General features: G+C 40.8%; 1 protein-coding gene across 6 annotated transcripts in view; it reads right to left on the bottom strand.

Moving 5' to 3' along the window:
* Window positions 1–10,855: 10,855 nt before the first annotated feature.
* Window positions 10,856–21,816, bottom strand: part of LOC135104997 (rho GTPase-activating protein 12-like) — a 43,153-nt gene continuing 32,192 nt past the window's right edge. For all 6 annotated transcript variants that reach the window (XM_064012865.1, XM_064012868.1, XM_064012863.1 and 3 more), the window contains 2 exons: window positions 15,992–16,097; window positions 10,856–15,679 (listed from right to left, as the gene is read on the bottom strand). In XM_064012865.1, coding sequence (XP_063868935.1) covers window positions 15,499–15,679; window positions 15,992–16,097 — 287 coding nt within the window. In that variant the 3' untranslated portion in view covers window positions 10,856–15,498. The remainder of the gene's footprint in view (window positions 15,680–15,991; window positions 16,098–21,816) is intronic.

The raw sequence follows: 21,816 nt of genomic DNA, 5'->3' as shown, positions 1-21,816 counted from the left end.
GATGTGAGAAGGCGAGTGGTGGTGGCACTGCCTGATAAGTGGTCCACCTCAAGCTAGCCTGTCACCCTGTCAGTATGTAAGTAATGTAGGTGTTCCCTTCTAGTTGGAACAGATCTACAACTACTTGCTGGAACGGGAACTGGGGTGGCAGGGTGGGTAAGAGCAAATCAGCTGGTTGATAGAGGGTGTATGTCTCACACACCTGGCAATGAAGATGCTTTTGTTCAACTTCTGCATCTATGGCAGGCCAGTGTACAGACTACCTGGCCCTGCAGAGCATGGAGTCTCTACCCTGGTGGCTGGCATGAAGGCTGTTGAGCACAGTACATTGGAGGATGGCTGGGATAACGAGGCATGGAATCTCGTCACTTGTATATAGCAGTATGTTTCCCTGGCAAGACAGGTGACGCTGTTTCCTGAAGTAAGGCCAGAGGACAGCTGGTTCAGAGTCTTTCCGTTCGGTCCAGCCGTTGTTGGACACGCATTCATGGAGCAAACTGGTATTCCTTATTCTTGAGTGCCTTCACCTCTACTTGATGCAGATCTACCACATGGATATCGTCGTCCTCCACTGCCTCTGCAGCTGCAGTTATCAAAGCTGCACACACTGCTTCATCAGCCTCATCAGACTCCTCTGGTGCACTGATTAGGGCTGGATTGCGCAAGAGGACGTCCGCGGCACAGTTGGTTTTGCCCTTTACATATCTTATGAGGAAATTGTACATGAAAGTCCTTTCTTTCAGGTTGAAGATGCAGGGGTTATTGATGTCTTTTAATTCCTTGTCACCAAAGATTTTGGTAAGGGCTTTATGGTCTGTGATAAAGGTTAGGTTTTTGCAGCCCAGGAGAAATAGGCAGGCTTTCTTCAGGTACCAGGCAATCAATGAGTACTTCCCCTTCCAGTGTGCTGTAGTTTTTTTTTCTGCTGCTGTGGGGTACTGGCTGCTGCAGAGAACCATTTTCTATGTACTTGCAGTGCCTCCAAGGACACACACTGCCAATACTGTCGCATAACAACAAACCCTATTCCTTGCTGGCTTTAGTCCATCAGCACAGCTGTGGGGTGTATCATAGTACCTAAATCCTTCTACTGCCAGGTTTCCTATCATTTCTTTGGCTGACCTGAAGATCATGTTGAGTGTGCCATCATAATATACTGCCTTTCATGAGAGGGGCTACTGCCACAAAGGGTACCACTTGGTTTAAAAGGCCTAACCATGATTGTACGTCAATCAGGGATGGGTAGGGTGGCATGGAGAACTTAGTGATGCTCCTGAATTTGTTGGGCCTGAGCGACAATGGAGCCATTGTCCAGTAAGTTATATGTATGCCAGAAGGCTTCAACACTGTCATCGTGCAGGATTGTGTCATTGATGGACTTCAGTTTCCTGAGGATGTTAGCAATTACGTCATCAAACCGCTTTGTGAAGGTGTCCTGTGCTGTGCAATGCCACAGGGGAGTCCAGCAGTACCAGAATCGTCCCCAAGAAGTAATGAACGTTGTCAGCTTGCGGCTTTCACCGTTGAGAGGAATTTGGTGGTACCTGGAGTAGGCACCCACCACCATCTTGAATGTGTGTTTGGGGACGCTGGTGAAAGGGGGGCCTGGTGTGGTGAGTCTCGCACAGGAATGCTTGATTAAGTTTCTGAAAGTGTACTGTTTTGTGTGGCTAATAGTTTTTCTTGGGCACTGGCATCATGCATGCACATCACTCAGTCAGTTCCCTGGCAGGCACTTCCTCAATTATGTCCCTGGTGATGTCATTATCGAGCTGGCACTGCACCTTGTCAAAGAAATGGTGAGGGACAGTGGTAGGCACATGTCATGTGAAGGGACCCACGCAATTCTGGCATGGGTGTGCACTCCATGGCGAACATTGTTCATCCAAACTGCTCCAGGAACCATTTCTTGAGCTGCTCCTCATTCTCTTCCACCAACTTGTAAGGCAATGTCATTAGGCAGTTGGGGGTATCTGGCATTTCAGGGATTGTCAGTGCACTGATACTCACTGCCAGGTGTGGAAAGTCTTGTGGCACTAACTTAAGTGCCTTGCAGGCCCCAAGGGACAGGTATAGTTGCTGCACCCACTCTGCTATGTACATGAGCTCAGAGGTGATGACTGTTCCTGCTGTTACTTTGCACGAGGCTCCCCAGGAACTTCATGCCTCCACCCACAACGTGGCTGATGGGCCTGGGTGAGGCCTTAAGTTGCCATGGGGAGATGCCCAAAGTCCTTAACAGAGGGTGGCCCACGATGCAGACCTATGCTCCAGTGTTAGCTATGGCCATGATAGCGCACTGACCGAGGATGAAGGCAGGCAACATGCACTGACAGGCCTGCTGCTGCTTTCATACCTCCTATCACCACTGCATTGGAGGAGGGAGGCTTGCTACCCAATGTGAGAAAGTGGCACAGGCACCAGAAGTGACTGTTTTGCCCACAATTATAGCACATGGCATTGTGGGTGGAATATTGGTTGCTGCCGCTGCAATTGCTATCTCCACATCCTCAGCAGCGTCTGTTACTGTGATTTGTGCCTGTGTGGCTGGGTGTGTTTTGGGTAATGTGGTGGTGAGGTGTGTCACCTACTGTCACCTTGGTGGTGGTGAGGTTGGGTGCATGGGGTGGGGTGGCAGCAGCTGCTTGCACGTCAGCTAGGGTTGCCATGTGGTCTACCATGTTCCACCCTACCACCTTCTCGGTGGCTTTGATAATTTCACATTAGCTCACTACATCACTCGCAGAATGAAGAAACGGGAAACACAGTAGTACTTCTGCTTTCATACAGCAATCACTTAGTTCTATGACCATGTTTCTGCTCAGCATGTACTCGATGAGCTACTTATACTTGGGGCATGGGAAAATACACTCAACTGCCATGGCACAACACTGCCACATAACTATCGACACTGTCTCTGGGTGCTTCGGAGTATGGGAAGAAGTCTGTCCATGCCCTCACATCGCACTGATGGCCGATCACCACACTTCTCACCACATCTATTGCTGCTGAGGTAGAGAGCTGTTTGAAGACTTGCTTGTTGAGGCGGGCATTGATGCAATACTGGAGCTCTCTGCTGCACAGGAGTCTCATGTATGAGGCAGCGAATGGTGGGAATCACCCACAGATAAGGCTGTAGTCCTCCACGCTCATGGCCCATACCTTGAATGCTGCTGGTGATATGCCCGGAACTAAAGTCCCCAGTCCAGACAGAAGGGCGGGAGGGCAGGTTGACTGTGGTGCTGCCCAGGGAGGCCCAATAGGGCCTTAGGCCATGGTCCCCCATGGCTGTGCTGTGGACATCTGTGGCCCCAGAAAGGGGGTCAAGAAGCCAAAGCATGTGTTGGGGGCCACGATCCCTGGGGCTGTGTTGACACTGTTTGGTGGAGGGTTGTGCTGGAGGGAGACTGCTGCGGGTTGCTTGATGGTGAGAAGAGCATTTGGCCACTGACCAGTGTGCCACTAATTGTCTCTCCCTGTGGTACTTCCTCCAGGTCAGGCGTTCTTGTCCTGCTTCTTGGCACCTTCCCCAAGTTGATGCGACATTGCGCCATGTTGGAGTGGAAGATGGAACTGGAAGCAGAGGTAGTAGTGGGAATTTTATTCCGGAGCTTGAGGTTACAACAACTTCTGGTGACTGTGGCTAGCCAAAGACTGCCTGCCTGCCACCTGGCTGGTGCTGCCGTACAGGAAAACATATTGTGCAATGTGTGGGAATGACAAAACTCCTACACAAGGATCAGAAGAACAGTGAAGGTGGGAGAAATTTCGAAGACACAGGAAGCAAGGCTTAGATGGTACAGACACGTAATGAGAAGGGATGGAGCAAGTGATGAGAGAGGAGCGTTGACCCAGCTCAGACGTCTCAGGGGAATGCATGTCCGTTAACCAGTTCCCACCATCAACTGGAGTATTTATGAACTTTTTTGTATAACATACATTCACAAATTCTGTACATCTCTCTCTCTCTCTCTCTCTCTCTCTCTCTCTCTCTCTCTCTCTCTCTCTCTCTCTCTCTCTCTCTCTCTCTCTCTCTATATATATATATATATATATATATATATATATATATCCTCCCAGTATCCTTCCTACATAAAAAAAAGAATATATATATATATATATATATATATATATATATATATATATATATATATATATATATATATATATATATATATATATATATATATATATATATATATATATATATATATATATATATATATATCACTTCCCTATGTCTCCTCCTTTAGAGGAGGAGGCAGTAGACTAGAGGAGGAGGCAGTAGACACTTGCCGAAACGATAATTACTCCCAGTGAGGTCTAAAGCACTGTTCAGGGGGCGCTGTGAACTTATCATTAAACCCAGCTGTGACCTCACTGAACGTTTCCCTTTGTTACTGTATGTAAAGCGTATGTACCTCACGTCATTATTCCTCGGCATTTATAAGTGAAATGTTCAATAGTTTTCTGTTTGCATGAAAACGTGTAATATGTGTAAGTATCAGTATTCAATGCTACATTAAGCACCGAAGACAATGCTCACTTGTTGGTAGTGTGGGGTTAACCTGCTGGTCGCCTGCAGGCATCACTCACAGCCAAGTCGCGCTCAGACAAAGACGGGCAGGATGGTGACCGAGGTAAATACTTTAATTTTGTAGTAAAAACTGATTGTCATAGTGCCAAGTCAATTGCATGTATTGTTAATGAATATTGTAATATGTTGAAAGTGTTTAATATCAATGTATAATGTTATTTTGTAAGAAATTGAGACCGAGAACTTGTTCGCAGTTCTTACGGTCATGCCTACCTCATCAATAAACGTGTCAGGGAGAACTGCCTTTCCTCGACCCTATGATGATGGGTGTGATCAGTAAAACAGATCACCTGAGAGCCAATTGATGCCCAGCCGGTGGGGCTACACCCTTTGTGTCTCACAATACAAGGGGACAGTCACAGACTGCCCTCTAAAGACAACTCTCTTCCTCTACGCAAAACTATAAGCACCTAATAACACACACACCCTTCACTCAAAAATTTTAAAATCATCATGACGACTCCTACACCAGCCTTGGAGTCCCCATCTGGGGAGCGGACCATAAATGTCCCCAGGTCGGACTGCCTTTCTGTCGACGACCCTAAGTGTCTTGACACCCCCCTCAACTTTTTCTTCATTAACTTCTTCAACATTCGCGGTCTAAGATCTAATTTTCAATCTGTAGAACACCACCTCTCCTCTTCTAAACCTCATCTTCTTTTCCTCACTGAAACTCAGGTGTCTGAGGCAACTGACAGTAGCCCCTTTTCTGTTCCCTCCTACTTTCTCTATCCTCATTTCCGATCCAAAGCTGGATGCTGTGTTTATGTGTGCAATGACTTAACCTGCTCTCGTGCCTACACTCTTGAATCTTTCGAGTTTTCCACCGTCTGGCTACGATTACAGAATCACTCTCAAACTAAATTTATCTGTGCTGTATACCTCTCACCTAACTCCTCTGACTATAAGAAATTCTTTGACTACTTAACTTCCAAAGTGGAGCATATTCTGACCCTCTTCTCTTTTGCAGAGATTTCCATTCTTAGAGACTTCAATGTTCACCACCAGCTTTGGCTTTCCTCTCCCTTCACTGACCATCCTGGTGAACTAGCCTACAACTTTGCTATCCTCCACGACCTAGAGCAATTGGTGCAACACCCTACTCGTATTCCTGACCGTCTTGGAGATACGCCCAACATTCTTGACCTTTTCCTGACCTCTAATCCTTCTGCTTATGTTGTCACCGTTTCTTCTCCATTGGGCTCCTCCGATCACAATCTCATATCTGTATCTTGTCCTATTGCTCCAATCCCTCTTCAGGATCCCCTTAAGCGAAGGTGCCTCTGGCGTTTTGCCTCTGCTAGTTGGGGGGACCTGAGGAGGTATTTTGCCGATTTTCCTTGGAATGACTACTGCTTCCGTGTCAGGGACTCGTCTTTGTGTGCTGAGCGCATAACAGAGGTGATAGTGTCTGGCATGGAGGCATACATTCCTCACTCTTTTTCTTGTCCTAAACCTTCTAAACCTTGGTTTAACACAGCTTGTTCTTGTGCTATACATGATAGAGAGATGACCCACAAAAGGTACTTATGCCTTCCATCACCAGAATCTCATGCACTTTATATTTCTGCCCTTAACCATGCCAAGTCTGTTCTCCAACTAGCCAAAAACTCCTTCATTAACAGAGTGTCAAAACCTTTCAAGATTTAACTCCCCTCGTGACTTCTGGCATCTAGCCAAAAATATCTCCAATAACTTTGCTTCCTCTTCTTTTCCTTCTCTATTTCAACCAGATAGCACCACTGCTATCACATCTATTCCTAAAGCTGAACTCTTTGCTCAAACCTTTGCTAAAAACTCTATTTTGGACGATTCAGGGCTTGTTCTTCCCTCTCCTCCACCCTCTGACTACTTCATGCCATTCTTCGCAATGATGTTTTCATTGCCCTCGCTGGCCTAAACGTTCGGAAGGCTTATGGACCTGATGGGGTCCCTCCTATTGTTCTCCGAAACTGTGCCTCCGTGCTTGCACCTTTCCTAGTCAAACTCTTTCAGCTCTGTCTGTCAACATCTACCTTTCCTTTTTGCTGGAAGTTTGCCTACATTCAGCCTGTTCCTAAAAAGGGTGACCATTCGAATCCTTCAAACTACCGTCCTATTGCTTTAATTTCCTGCCTATCTAAAGTTTTTGAATCTATCCTCAACAGGAAGATCCTTAAACATCTATCACTTCACAACCTTCTATCTGATCGCCAGTATGGGTTCCGTCAAGGCCGCTCTACTGGTGATCTGGCTTTCCTTACTGAGTCTTGGTCATCCTCTTTTAGAGATTTTGGTGAAACTTTTGCTGTTGCCTTGGACATATCAAAAGCTTTTGATAGAGTCTGGCACAAAGCTTTGATTTCCAAACTACCCTCCTACGGCTTCTATCCTTCTCTCTGTAACTTCATCTCAAGTTTCCTTTCTGACTGTTCTATTGCTGCTGTGGTAGACAGTCACTGCTCTTCTCCTAAATCTATTAACAGTGGTGTTCCTCAGGGTTCTGTCCCACTCTCTTCTTATTATTCATTAATGATCTAAACCAAACTTCTTGTCCTATCCACTCCTACGCTGATGATATTACCCTGCACTTTTCCACGTCTTTTCATAGACGTCCAACCCTTCAGGAGGTAAACATTTCACGCAGGGAAGCCACAGAACGCTTGACTTCTGATCTTTCTAAAATTTCTGATTGGGGTAGAGCAAACTTGGTATTGTTCAATACCTCAAAAACTCAATTCCTCCATCTATCAACTCGAGACAAACTTCCAGACAACTATCCCCTCTTCCTCAGTGACACTCAACTGTCCCCCTCTTCTACACTGAACATCCTCGGTCTGTCCTTTACTTATAATCTGAACTGGAAACTTCACATCTCATCTCTAGCTAAAACAGCTTCTATGAAGTTAGGCGTCTGAGACGTCTCCGCCAGTTTTTCTCATCCCCACAGCTGCTAACTCTGTACAAGGGCTTTATCCGCCCATGTATGGAGTATGCTTCACATGTCTGGGGGGGGGGTTCCATTCATACTGCTCTTCTAGACAGGGTGGAATCAAAAGCTTTTCGTCTCATCAACTCCTCTCCTCTAACTGACTGTCTTCAGCCTCTCTCTCACCGGCGCCATGTTGCATATCTAGCTGTCTTCTACCGCTATTTTCATGCTAACTGCTCTTCTGATCTTGCTAACATGCATGCCTGCATGTGTGTGTGTGTGATAGAGAGAGAGAGAGGGGTGGGGATTGACCTCTCCTACTACCTCACCTGCCAGTCACAGAAAGGTGTGGATGGGGCCCATTTTGAGCGGTATCGCCTTCTTAGGTGACAACAGGTATAGTTGCACTAGCTCCTGAAAAGTGGTTGAAGTCATGCAGTAGGGTCCATGGAAGCTAATTCTATCAGCCCTCATCTCTGCCTCCATAAGAATTTTGTGCTCTCCTTGTAGCAGCCTGACCAGCAGTAAATGCCGTGCCCAATGCTGTCCATCTCTTCTTTCGTCTTGCTGGCCTAACTGTGTGCTCTTCCGGTTCCGAATCGTCCAATAAGTGAACAGCAATGATGAGGAGATCCTTGTGGTCCATCTTGTTTCGGTGTGTGTGCGAGACTGATGACTGACGGGCTGACATCACACCGTCGCCCTGTGATGGAGCTCATCTCTTTTGAAGCGGACGGCCGTCATGTTTGTGACGTCACGGACGAGGACGTGGATGACAGTGATGGGCTAGTGTGAACCACGCCTTACCTCAAGACTGCCACCACGTCTCCGTGAAGACGCGAAACTCACGCTCATGGTATTACGTGCTGACCGCCGACACGTTTTAGTGAAGACACAAAATACACGTGCATGGTATTACGTGCTAGTCGCCGCCCACGTCTCCTAGAAGACGCGAAACAAAAAACGAGAAGACGAACGAGAAGACGCGCACAAGATTAGGCCTACCTGCCAGTCGCTACTACGTCTCCTTGAAGAAATGAAACGCACACGCACAGGATTATGTGTAGACCGCAGCCACGTTTCGATGAAGACACGAAACGCACGTGTATGGTATTGCGTGCTCGCCGCCACGTTTCGATGAAGACACGAAATGCACGTGTATGGTATTGCCTGCTCGCCGCCGCCCACGTCTCCGTGAAGACACGAAACGCACGTGCATTGTATTACGTGCTGAACGCCGCCACATCTCCCTGAAGACACGAAATACACGTGCATGCATGGTATTACGTGCTGACCGCCGCAACATCTCCGTGAAGACACGAAACGCATGTACTGACCGCCGCCAAGTTTCCATGAAGAACTTGCTAACCGCCGCCACACCTCCGTGTAGGGCCAGTGCTTGTGAAGGCAGGAAGGACATTACTGGACCTGACTACAGTGAGGGAGGTGTTGTCTCCTGTTACCTTCGCCTTCGAACCAAATACCAGCTACACTAAAATGTCATGTGAATACCATCTATTACTCTACAATAACTCCTAATATGAAAGATGGTTAAATGATTTTTTTTTTCTTGTGTGTGTGTGTGTGTGTGTGTGTGTGTGTGTGTTTTACTCAGATTTTTTTTATCTAGGCCATATATTTGCATGTAAAAATAACTGATAACAAAAAACTGAAAAATCTTTAAATTTAGCTAACACGATCTTTTAGAAATGGTACAATTAAGTTTAATTAATAATTTTCATCAATATACTATTGCAAATAACATTATATTGAGAGAGAGAGAGAGAGAGAGAGAGAGAGAGAGAGAGAGAGAGAGAGAGAGAGAGAGAGAGAGAGAATATTTTTCCCCAAAACTATTAACAGAACAAATAATATGAAACTTGGCAGATAACATCTCGATCTTTATTAGGACAAAAAAAAAAAAAAAAAAAAAGAGAACATCAAAATTTCATATAAATCAGTAAAGAAATAGCCAAGGAGGTTTAAATATCCCCTTTACCTTTATGGAAATCACCGAATTAGACTTCTCGGCAGACGAGAGAGGGAAAGAAAGCAAGAAAAAAGAGTAGGACGTTTTTGTTTCATCTCGTAATTTTCAGTTGAGATATGTTTGACAATGATTAAAAATACAAAGTAAATAAATAAATTATAGTAGTTTCGCTATTATAAAACCGAACTTAGCTTTTATATTCTAATAATGAATTATATATATTACGTACATTACATAATCAGATCCATAAAACCATGGCGTCAGCAGCACAAATTATTTTTCTGAAAGACTCTCTCTCTCTCTCTCTTGTTTCCTTCTGTTCATCGTCTTTTTCTCGTCTGTGTCCTCAAGACCCTTCGATCAATTTTGTCCTCTTCTTTATGCCTACCGTGACAGTACATAAAGGAAATAAGAAGCATTTTTACAAAGTGAAAACAGCCTAGCTTTTTTATTTTTATTTATTTATTTTTATTTATTTATTTATTTTTTTGACTGGCATGGATGTACTTGTGTTTGTAACCTTTCACTTCTGTGTGTGTGTGTGTGTGTGTTCGTGGAAAATAAACTCATTCACCTTTTTTTGTTGCTACTGTTATTATTATTATTATTATTATTATTATTATTATTATTATTATTATTATTATTCTCTATCATCACGATTATTATCATCATAATATATTTGCTGTTTCTCCATAGAATTACATTTTTTTTTTTTTTCTCAAGCACTCAAGACTACAAAGACTTTCGAGTCGGTAACAGTACATGAAAATAATGCATTGCTGGTTTGCTGCCTTCTCAATTATCACAAGGATACTTTTATTCATAAGGTTAGCTATGTTTCACGATCATGCATTTTTCTCATGCTGAGGCATCATATACATATTATTTTTCTTTTAGTAAACTCAGGAAAGACCAAATCACAAAATACATATCTCATTTAGGAAGAACGAGCAAATGTGGTATTGTAACACAAGGCTACTACCACCATCTCTGCTATGGAACTCTCTATATGCTAAAATGGACAAGGATAAAGGGAGCATGGATTTTATTACATGGCACACACAGTGTAAGTAACTTGTTAACATTTAAATGAATGTAGCATTGCTAATAGTGTAATTATTTCAGGGATTTTTTTTCTTTTAATAACAAGAATCAATGTTGATAATGTACTCGTAATCATGGGTTATTGTTTTCTTGGATATTAGAGGTTAGCAAAGTATGTACGGTTAACTTGGCCTTGGGACTAGCAAGACATTATTAAAGCAATATAATTAAATGGGGAGAAACTACTATATGTGGTAGTTCCAAGGGCATCTAGACTGATATGCAGGTAACCATTTACTTGTAAAGTAACAAAGTAATGCAAATTTTTATTTATATACACAGTAGACCCTGACCATCATACAAGCCTTACACAAGACAGTCACAGTCTTTTATGAGGGTTATACACACACACACACACACACACACACACAGTTCATCTTATATCCTATGTACAGTATACAATATTATTCAAAATATACAAGTTACCCAAGCATGATGTGATAAAAGTACAGAGTATCAACAGCTTTCTAATCACTGGGCAAATTTTCAGCACACACACACACACACACACACCTTACAACCAAACAAATGTCAAAGTTTTGACTTTTCTATAAAATTGTACATAAGAAAAACAAGTTTCCTTATCTTTTGGAAAATAGAACCTGTGAAATGTAGTAACAGTTACCAGATACCCAACACACCACTCAAACGCTCATTCTGATTTATACACTAATATGAGGGAGAGGACGAATCATAAATGAAGGTACAGAGGCTGAGTGGAAGGATGGGTGGGTAATGTGAGTGTATGCAATCTGGAATGTGAACCATGCCTGCTTTATAATGAAAATCAGGATAACATATTTAATATTGTGTACAATCATGGTTGAACATCATTGAGCTGTCACAATCACTTTCACTATGTTTAGATGATTTTCTTTAATCTTGCATCCTATGATCTACTGGCAATCTCCTACAAAAGATACACAGCAGATGTTACAGCTTACAACAGACTTACAATTGAGGAAACATTAAATGCAGTGAAAGTAAGAGAGGCAGTTTACTCAGTTACTGACCCATCACTGTACCTATGAAGAGACTGGGAATGTGTACTCCACCTGTCTGAAAATGAAAACCAGGAATGTGTATCTTGTAAGCCCAAAAAACAGGAAAAGTGGATTACATTTCCTAAAAAGTGAATACCATGGATATTGAAATATTAATATTTCAAAAAGGAATTGTGGATATATAGTAGTTTGTATTCTAAAAATAATAAAAGGGAATGTAGATTATGACTACAATCAGTTTCAGCCTCCCCTTCCCATATCTCTGCTGTTCTACATATCTGTTATGTACCATTACAACAGCTCACCCTCTGAAAGCATACATTTAGCAGAGCTTTGTGCCTCATTATACATGGACAGCAACTGTGGTCTTACACATATGCAAACACCATCACAGTGAAGTTCAGTTTCATCCATGCTGGATTTGTTCATAAACAAAAACTGGTAAGTAGTGTTTCTAGGGATGGATTACTTGAATAAATGTTAACTGTAAGCAGTTTCGTATCAAATGTTTAGTCATGCCATTCATCAAGCCTTGAACAACGTAAATATTAGCAGTGTTCTTAACCAGCCTATTTGTACATTCTCTGCTCTGTCACTCTGCTTCCATTTTCTAAAGCAGAAAAGTGGACAAAAACTTGGAAAAGGAAAACCATAGCATATAATTTCTTATGTCTACTCCCCACTCTCTACATACTCTGCACTCTATTTTTTCTAACAATTACAAAATTGTGTTCTGGATATTATAGCAGTTTTAAAGCATAAACTAGTAAAATTACACTTCCAAGAATCTCCTGGTTACTTCATAAAATTAGTAGGGCATATAGATAAGTTAATTATGCCTATGGTAGAGTGAATGTTTGGCAGGCATGAATATTTGGTGTTTGGAGAAAGACCTCAGTAAATATGTCTGGAAGAGTTGAAAAATATTAGAAATTTCAGAATCCACATAAAATTTTTAAAATTATGGCTTGTTAACTATCCATGGTTAAAGGCAATACATTTAATTTTTTTTTATGTTTTTAGTAGTTATAGACATATATAAAAATCATTATTTACAAATAAAGAGGAAATAAGAGTGGAGTGGCAGAGTAATGAAGTTTAATCCTACTTCTGAGGAGAACAACTCAGCCCATTGCCAACTCAGACCATTCACTATTAATTGACTTGGCCAATCTAGTGAACCAACTCAGACCTTTTCAGAATACCAACTCAGGCCATGAGCTTCATTTAACAATCACCAATCACAACAAACCGAACCAGCTCATCCAAGATATCACAGGCAACCCGTGCACTAACATAATCTTTAGAATAGCCAAACTATCATGAGCAATGCATGCATGAACATATTCTTGTGACCTTCGATCTCTCAATCAATGCTTGTTCTCAAGTTTAGTGAACCTTTACCAGCAAACAAAACATGATGCAGTCAAGAGTTTTGATACTTAGATCTCAAACTCAATGCTTTTCCTTAAGTCTAGTGAAAACAAAACAGATTAGTGACAATCACGACAGGGTCATCTATGCAGAGACATGTCTGATCAATACTTGGTGTGTGGGAATTTAGTGAGATCCCAATAGGTGCAATAGGAGAGTTTAGGTAAAAAAAAAAAATAAATAAATAAAATAAAAAAATAAAAAAAAGTTAACAGTCTTAACTGTAGGTGTTCTTTCACAGCATACTACAAAGGTTCCTTTACAAGTGCTTTTTAAAAAAAAATCTTTTGTACATAATTCAATAGTTCATCCAAAGTATATCAAGGTTTGCACAGTGGAGCAAGATTAAAATCTCACATGCTTATCAATGAATAAATTGTTAGTCTATCTCATTACCAAATTTCAACAAGTAACATCAAAATTAACAATGAACATAATAGGCTAGACATCATAAAAAATAAATATGCCTCTGGGAAAAGCACAATGCTGGTGACAGATCGGTGAAAAACTTTCTATGAGCTGTCACATCGCATTTCTGTGTATGTTTTATAGTGATTTTTTTAAGTTATTTATTTTAACTTTAGACTTTGCAAGTTTTATTTCTTTTCATTTGTTTTATTTTATCGTTGTTGGCTGGTAATTTTTTGCTTTTAACTATTAGATTTTTCTTTGTTCTATTTTTTTTTTAGAATTGTATGTTTTTATTTTGCTTTAATTTCATTCCGTGTATAATTTAAGTTTTCATATTGCCTTGATATTTTAATATTGAGTATTTTTTTTTTTTAACCTACTAACATGCATCAAACAAATATGTTACGTAACTTGTAGAATATGTTTTCAATCAGTGCATAAAGGACTTTGAATAATTATAATAAATGTATTTCATGTCTTAGCAAACATTCCCTTTTGTACACTACAATGAGCTGAGTTGGTACACACAACGGGCTGACACAATGGGTGGGCCGACTTGGTCATGTACCAAGTTGGCAATGGGCCAAGTTGGCCTGTAACCAAACAAAGGAAGGGACCTCTCCTTTATGAATGGGATCAGAGTGGGAGACTTCTGCTTTCATCTTAGATAGTGATGCCCATCACTGAACATAAATACTGAATAGTGGGCAGCACTGAACTATTATCAAACAACAATAACAGTACACAAATCTGTAACATGAAGATCAAAAGAAGCATAAATCATGAATTTCTATGGCAACAAAACATAAAATTAAGTCTGTAAATGAATTTATAATTAATACATCTCCATGCTTGTCAGTGATTGTTGGGAGGGTTAATGATTCTAGTAAACATTTTCCATAACTGAAAAATCAATTGAGAAAAAACTATTAAGACTGAACAGTAAAATTTTTCCAAAGCAATAAATTCTGGGAATAAGTTTTAAAACATACCTGATTATAATAACTTATCTGAATGTATAAATCTGTATTATAGTTACATTCCATAATGTAAATACCACTTAAAGCATTTGCTTAGCATTGTTATCTTACCTTGAGGCTTGTCCTAAGACTTGCTATGGCTTTTCCTGCTTTGAAAGCATTGAGGCTTGACTATGCAGGCTACACTTCTCACTGTCCATGCAAAATATACACACCAAGGACCTGTTCTATACACCTACATTATGATGTCTACACACAGCTGAGAGAAGATCCAGCTTCCTAACATACATAACAATAAACATAGGAATACACAATACTGAGTGTAGTATACATTTACAAAACAGACTGCTGGGTCCACGTTTCCTTAAAATATAATCAAACTTTCATTGTCTTTTAATCACATGTTTGAACCACGAAAACAGTAAATAGATAAATAGCACTTTACACATACTGCTACTGGAATGCATAACAAAATTTACATATTTCATGCAAAAGTAGCCATACTAATAAAATATTGCTTAACAATTTCTTCTAACATTCACAAATTGTATATTGAGCACTAATTCAGACTGTAGTCTCCATATTTATGGCAAATAAACACTTAATACAGAGTAAAAAAAAAAAAATCATAAAATAAAATAAAACAAAATAAAATAAATAAATAAAAAAATAATGAAAAAAAGCAAGATTAAAAAAATGGTTTTAAGAGACATGTTTCCTACGTAATTTTTAGGTAAATGAGTGTGGGGACATGGGTGCCTTCTGTTACAGCACAATGGCACTGGAAGAGCCAAACTCCTCCTACTCCCACATCCAGGTTCTTCTCATTTGCCTCAACCCCAAGGATAATCACTAATGAATTTGAATCCTTAACATCTTTATGAGGGATCTCCCAGTCTTGGTCTGATAGGAAGCTAATAGTAACAAGACTCATTATAAAGCATTCTTCAGGTATTTCATCAGGTCATAGATTGAAGGAAGATAAAATGACAGGGAAATCTGTATAAAAAGATAAAAATACCTACTTCATGTCAGAGCTAAATTTTGCATATCACAGTGCCAACTAATCACCTTCTTGAGAAAATCTTATTAAAATCACATAGAAGTCCCTCCACCACACGGTTGTGGAGCATTACATCTGTCATGAGGTCATGGGACAGAGTCACCTTGGGCCACATAAGACAAGGTCCAAACACAATAGCCAGGTTGGAGAGGCTCATGCGGTTCTCACTCTCATACTCACTCACTCTGAGGATTGAAGCAGAAATAACCATTACTCTCCTTTATCTTCACTAATGTTAATGAATATACTCCTGAAAATACAGATGTCTCTGCAAAGATGAGACATCAGCTGTTTATTTTCTTAATCTTTCATTGTGACAGGTGGTTTTAATACAAGATTCCCTTATCTTACATGGTACTGAGTTTAGCATCTCATCAACGACATAGAAACAAAAACACTCCAGTTCACTCTAATAATATTCTTATAGGTACTACCTGTAGATGAATTAATATAAAAAGAAGCTATCTTTATTTGGGTGTGTCAGTAGGAACACTTACCTAAGAAGGTGCTGGACCAAGACTCTAAGGGTATCACGGTTTTCTGCAGGTAGCTTGTTAACAGCCTTCATTAGCTTGTCAGCTTGCTGGTTCATCCGCCGGTATTCTGGGAATAGTAATACGAGGGCCTTAGTTAGTGTAGGCAGACTACTATAGATTAGCTATTACTCACCTATGGTGAGGTGTAAATACAGCAGCTACTCACTACTACATTCCCAGAGGGTGAGCATGATGGAACGTATGGGATGATGAAGAGTAATCTAAGCCTAAACTGAAATAACTTGTTCCCATACACTATGTGCCCCTTCATTTTGCTGAGTCCACAGTCATCAACATTTATGCAAGATCATGGAGCTTTCAACAAAACTTCAAACATAATGCTTGATGGCAGGTCATATTCGTGCATCTTGACAGTAGCATTTATAAATCTTGAAAAAGATTTTTTAGATATCAAATGGCAAAGAAGTAAGTATGAATGATATAATACAATAACTGTAAGTTCTTTAGGTGTTTACTATAGAGAACAAATGTGTTAAAATACAGAAAATAACAATTACTATGTCTTCTATGCACTTCACCAACTGAGTTCTATAGTACCAAATCTGAATGTTGAAGCCTCTTAGATTATATAACTTACAATATGAAATAAACAAATGAATAAAAATTATGGTTTAGTATTTGTAGAATATCAATTACAAGCTTACAATGATTTAGTGACAAAAATTATGTATTAGGGCACATGGTGTATGTAGCATATATTGGTACTTAGGATGACTTATAAAGGGGCTGAGCTAAGCTTCATTTTAGGAGGTCTAATAATATTGTGATGTATATCAGCAGATGTCAATCTGATGTTTAAGAAAATTTCAATCTCACAATATGAAAGAATGACATATGGCTCATAGTGTGGAGCAATGAAGTAGATATTCATAAGCTTTGATTTTCAAAACTTCTCTTTACATAAATGACCTAGTATTGTACCTCTCACTGAACTTTAAGACACTAGCCTCACTAGCATGGAGAGACAAATCCAAAGTCTCAGCCTAAATAAGGATTCTAATCACGGACCTCTCAATTGTGAGCAAAGTGTCCTATCCATACATACACATCTACAAAGGATACCATAAAAAATGAAGAAGAGGAATATGTGAAAAGTATGTCAGCCCTATACACAGTGAAGCAAAGTATCACAAACCCCACTTACCTCCAATGTAGCTCTCTTTGCTGGCATGAAAGAATTGCAAGACATTATTAAGAATTTCTTTAGAGAAGCCTGGCTAGTATGTGACATAATATACTGTTACTTAACATGTGAAGTGGATGAAAGGAGGAGCCTTATTCTTAGTTTATTTTCCTCAGTAAATAGTAAATAATCAAAATAACAGTGACATCCACTGCACTGTTGTGTTTCAAAGGTAAAAAAATAAAATTATGAAAAAAAGTATAATTAAGTCAAGCTGCAGGTACTGTATTTAGTAACTGATTACACCTCAAGATCAGTAACCTTAATCCTTAACGGATTGGAGGTGGCTATAGCTGCTTTACCAAGCAAAGACCAGAGTCAGTTATAAACACTTTGCAATTTTTATGCTAGATTTAGCTACTTTTTGTCAATTTTTGTAGTTTGGTCATTGGTAATGCTGCCTACAAAACAGTTAGGCTGATCTCTCAGTCTGCCCCATAATCACCATAGCTAAACACAGTGAATCTGACAAGTCGCTGATTCCCAGCCTGCTACCTCCCGCCGTTGTACCTCAATGCTACACATACTACCTGCTCGCACTTAACCACTTGCTACTCTTCTTAGTGAGAGGTGCAATAGGGCAGGAACTCCATAAAACAGTTTAGCTCACATGGAGAACTCATTTTTATTAGTCACTAGCCATATCTAGAAAGGAAGTGGATGCATGATAGACAAGTGAATCGATCCCTCCAAAACTCTCTCCTCTTTAACTCACTGTCTCCCCATAACCACTCCATGTAGGAAGATTTGATGCTGAGCGCAAAATCTATTTCACTTGCTAAGTGAATTCCAGGTTAAGTTTAAGAAGTGTGTGAATACAGGCTATTTTTTATGTTTAGAGCTGGAGGACCAGTCTTAGCAAGATGAAAATCACCACCACTGCTGGTCCTTTAATGTAATTGGGGCATTTGCTATGGGCCGAGTTGCCAGTGATTGCTGGCTGTTTTAATGTAGGGGTCAGTCAATGCTCCCATAGTTATCTGGAGATGCACATTCTAAAACTGCCTCTTGTGATACATATTGATGCACTGTACTTAAATGCTACAAAACATTGATCCTAAGTGTTTATGCTAACAGTATCTATGGGATCTGGTGAGGTACACTCTACAGAATAATTATCATAAGCTAAATGCTCGCAACTAGGCTCTCAATATTTTTCACATTTATTTCTAGTCTGGTACATATTTAGTTTGAAACATTTTCATTGGTTTCTACAGGGACTAATGTTTTATCTGGCATATCCCCAAAAGAATTGAGCAAGTATTATTTGTGCTGACAGGATATTGCATTGGCCAAAACCACACAAAGACAAAAAGACTGGCTGATATCAGAAACGCTGACTTCTCCAAAAAATCCAACAAACCCGAGGTGGTAGATATGAGTTTGTAGTGCTGTTGATTGCACAAACACATCAGGAAAGAAGAATCAAGGCATTCTTGTTGAGTTGTATTCCCAAAGAAGAAAACAGCAACTCAGTTAAGACATTGGGAGACACAATGTAAATAGACAAGCAGCAACTCAAGAGGAGACATTGGGAAATACAATTTAAATAGAGAACCTTCACCAGTGTCTTGCTAAGATCTGGCACCAAAACATGGTTGTTTCTTTCACATGTTCCAGGATTTATATATGGGTATGTTAACTGTATAACTTAAATGGATAAAGTAAGGTCATATGGAGATGAAAAATTTGTATTTGTCCCAAGGTGATAATATCTCAGACCCCAAAAAATGTGCTTAGTACTTTGCTCATTTTGCCATATTTCTTGCTCTCTGCTTGATGATGGTGGCTAAAAATATTCCGAATATTTTATTAGTTGGTTTGATAACACAAATGATGTCAAGATTTTCTTTCCAGCTGACTGCCTTTTATATGTAAAATTCAGTCACCTGGTGAATCTGGCAGTTTTTTCAAACCATAGCAAATGCCCCAATTCCTTGAGATATTCTGTAACTCTCACATTAACATTCCTTGAACCTTTCAGAAGCTAAATCACAGCAGGCAGGAGGAGGCAGTAGACACCTGCCGAAACGATAATCACTCCCAGTGAGGTCTAAAGCACTGTTCAGGGGGTGCTGTGAACTTATCATTAAACCCAGCTGTGACCTCACTGAACGTTTCCCTTTGTGTCTCACAACACAAGAGGGCAGTCACAGCCTGCCCTCTAAAGACAACTCTCTTCCTCCACACGAAACTACAAGCACCTAATAACACACACACACCCTTCACTCAAAAATTTTAAAATCATGGCGACTCCTACACCAGCCTCGGAGTCCCCATCTGGGGAGGGACCATAAATGTCCCCAGGTCGGACTGCCTTTCCGTCGACGACCCTAAGTGTCTTGACACCCCCCTCAACTTTTTCTTCATTAACTTCTGCAACATTCGTGGTCTAAGATCTAATTTTCAATTTGTAGAACACCACCTCTCCTCTTCTAAACCTCATCTTTTCCTCACTGAAACTCAGGTGTCTGAGGCAACTGACAGTAGCCCCTTTTCTGTTCCCTCCTACTTTCTCTATTCTCATTTTCGATCCAAAGCTGGATGCTGCGTTTATGTGCGCAATGACTTAACCTGCTCTCGTGCCCACGCTCTTGAATCTTCCGAGTTTTCCACCATCTGGCTACGACTACAGAGTCATTCTCATACTAAATTTATCTGTGCTGTATACCTCTCTCCTAACTCCTCTGACTATAAGAAATTCTTTGACTACTTAACTTCCAAAGTGGAGCACATTCTGACCCTCTTCCCTTTTGCAGAGCTCTCCATTCTTGGAGACTTCAATGTTCACCACCAGCTTTGGCTTTCCTCTCCCTTCACTGACCATCCTGGTGAGCTAGCCTACAACTTTACTATCCTCCATGACCTAGAGCAATTGGTGCAACACCCTACTCATATTCCTGACCGTCTTGGAGATACGCCCAACATTCTTGACCTTTTCCTGACCTCTAATCCTTCTGCTTATGCTGTCACCCTTTCTTCTCCGTTGGGCTCCTCCGATCACAATCTCATATCTTTATCTTGTCCTATCACTCCAATCCCTCCTCAGGATCCCCCTAAGCGAAGGTGCCTCTGGCGTTTTGCCTCTGCTACTTTGGGGGACCTGAGGAGGTATTTTGCTGATTTTCCTTGGAATGATTACTGCTTCTGTGTCAGAGACCCATCTTTGTGTGCTGAGTGCATAACAGAGGTGATAGTGTCTGGCATGGAGGCATACATTCCTCACTCTTTTTCTCATCCTAAACCTTCTAAACCTTGGTTTAACACAGCTTGTTCTTGTGCTATACATGATAGAGAGGTGGCCCACAAAAGGTACTTAAGCCTTCCATCACCAGAATCTCATGCACTTTATATTTCTGCCCGGAACCATGCCAAGTCTGTTCTCCAACTAGCCAAAAACTCCTTCATTAACAGAAAATGTCAAAACCTTTCAAGATCTAACTCCCCTCGTGATTTCCGGCATCTAGCCAAAAATATCTCCAATAACTTTGCTTCTTCTTCTTTCCCTCCTCTACTTCAACCAGATGGCACCACTGCTATCACATCTATTTCTAAAGCTGAACTCTTTGCTCAAACCTTTGCTAAAAACTCTACCTTGGATGATTCTGGGCTTGTTCCTCCCTCTCCTCCACCCTCTGACTACTTCATGCCACGTATTAAAATTCTTCGCAATGATGTTTTCCATGCCCTCGCTGGCCTAAACCCTCGGAAGGCTTATGGACCTGATGGGGTCCCTCCTATTGTTCTCCGAAACTGTGCCTACGTGCTTGCACCTTGCCTAGTCAAACTCTTTCAGCTCTGTCTGTCAACATCTACCTTTCCTTCTTGCTGGAAGTTTGCCTACATTCAACCTGTTCCTAAAAAGGGTGACCGCTCTAATCCCTCAAACTACCGTCCTATTGCTTTAATTTCCTGCTTATCTAAAGTTTTTGAATCTATCCTCAACAGGAAGATTCTTAAACATCTATCACTTCACAACCTTCTATCTGATCGCCAGTATGGGTTCCGTCAAGGCCGCTCTACTGGTGATCTTTTGGCTTTCCTTACTGAGTCTTGGTCATCCTCCTTTAGAGACTTTGGTGAAACTTTTGCTGTTGCCTTGGACATATCAAAAGCCTTTGATAGAGTCTGGAACAAAGCTTTGATTTCCAAACTACCCTCCTACGGTTTCTATCCTTCTCTCTGTAACTTCATCTCAAGTTTCCTTTCTGACCTTTCTATTGCTGCTGTGGTAGACGGTCACTGTTCTTCTCCTAAATCTATTAATAGTGGTGTTCCTCAGGGTTCTGTCCTGTCACCCACTCTCTTCTTATTATTCATTAATGATCTTCTAAACCAAACTTCTTGTCCTATCCACTCCTATGCTGATGATACCACCCTGCACTTTTCCACGTCTTTTCATAGACGTCCAACCCTTCAGGAGGTAAACATATCATGCAGGGAAGCCACAGAACACCTGACTTCTGATCTTTCTAAAATTTCTGATTGGGGCAGAGCAAACTTGGTATTGTTCAATGCCTCAAAAACTCAATTCCTCCATCTATCAACTCGACACAACCTTCCAGACAACTATCCCCTCTTC

This window comes from Scylla paramamosain, chromosome 11 (assembly GCF_035594125.1).
Source record: "Scylla paramamosain isolate STU-SP2022 chromosome 11, ASM3559412v1, whole genome shotgun sequence".
In the NCBI taxonomy this organism is placed as follows: domain Eukaryota; kingdom Metazoa; phylum Arthropoda; class Malacostraca; order Decapoda; family Portunidae; genus Scylla; species Scylla paramamosain.
Note: the sequence above shows the minus strand (reverse complement) of the source record. Positions and strands in the feature narration are given on the sequence as shown.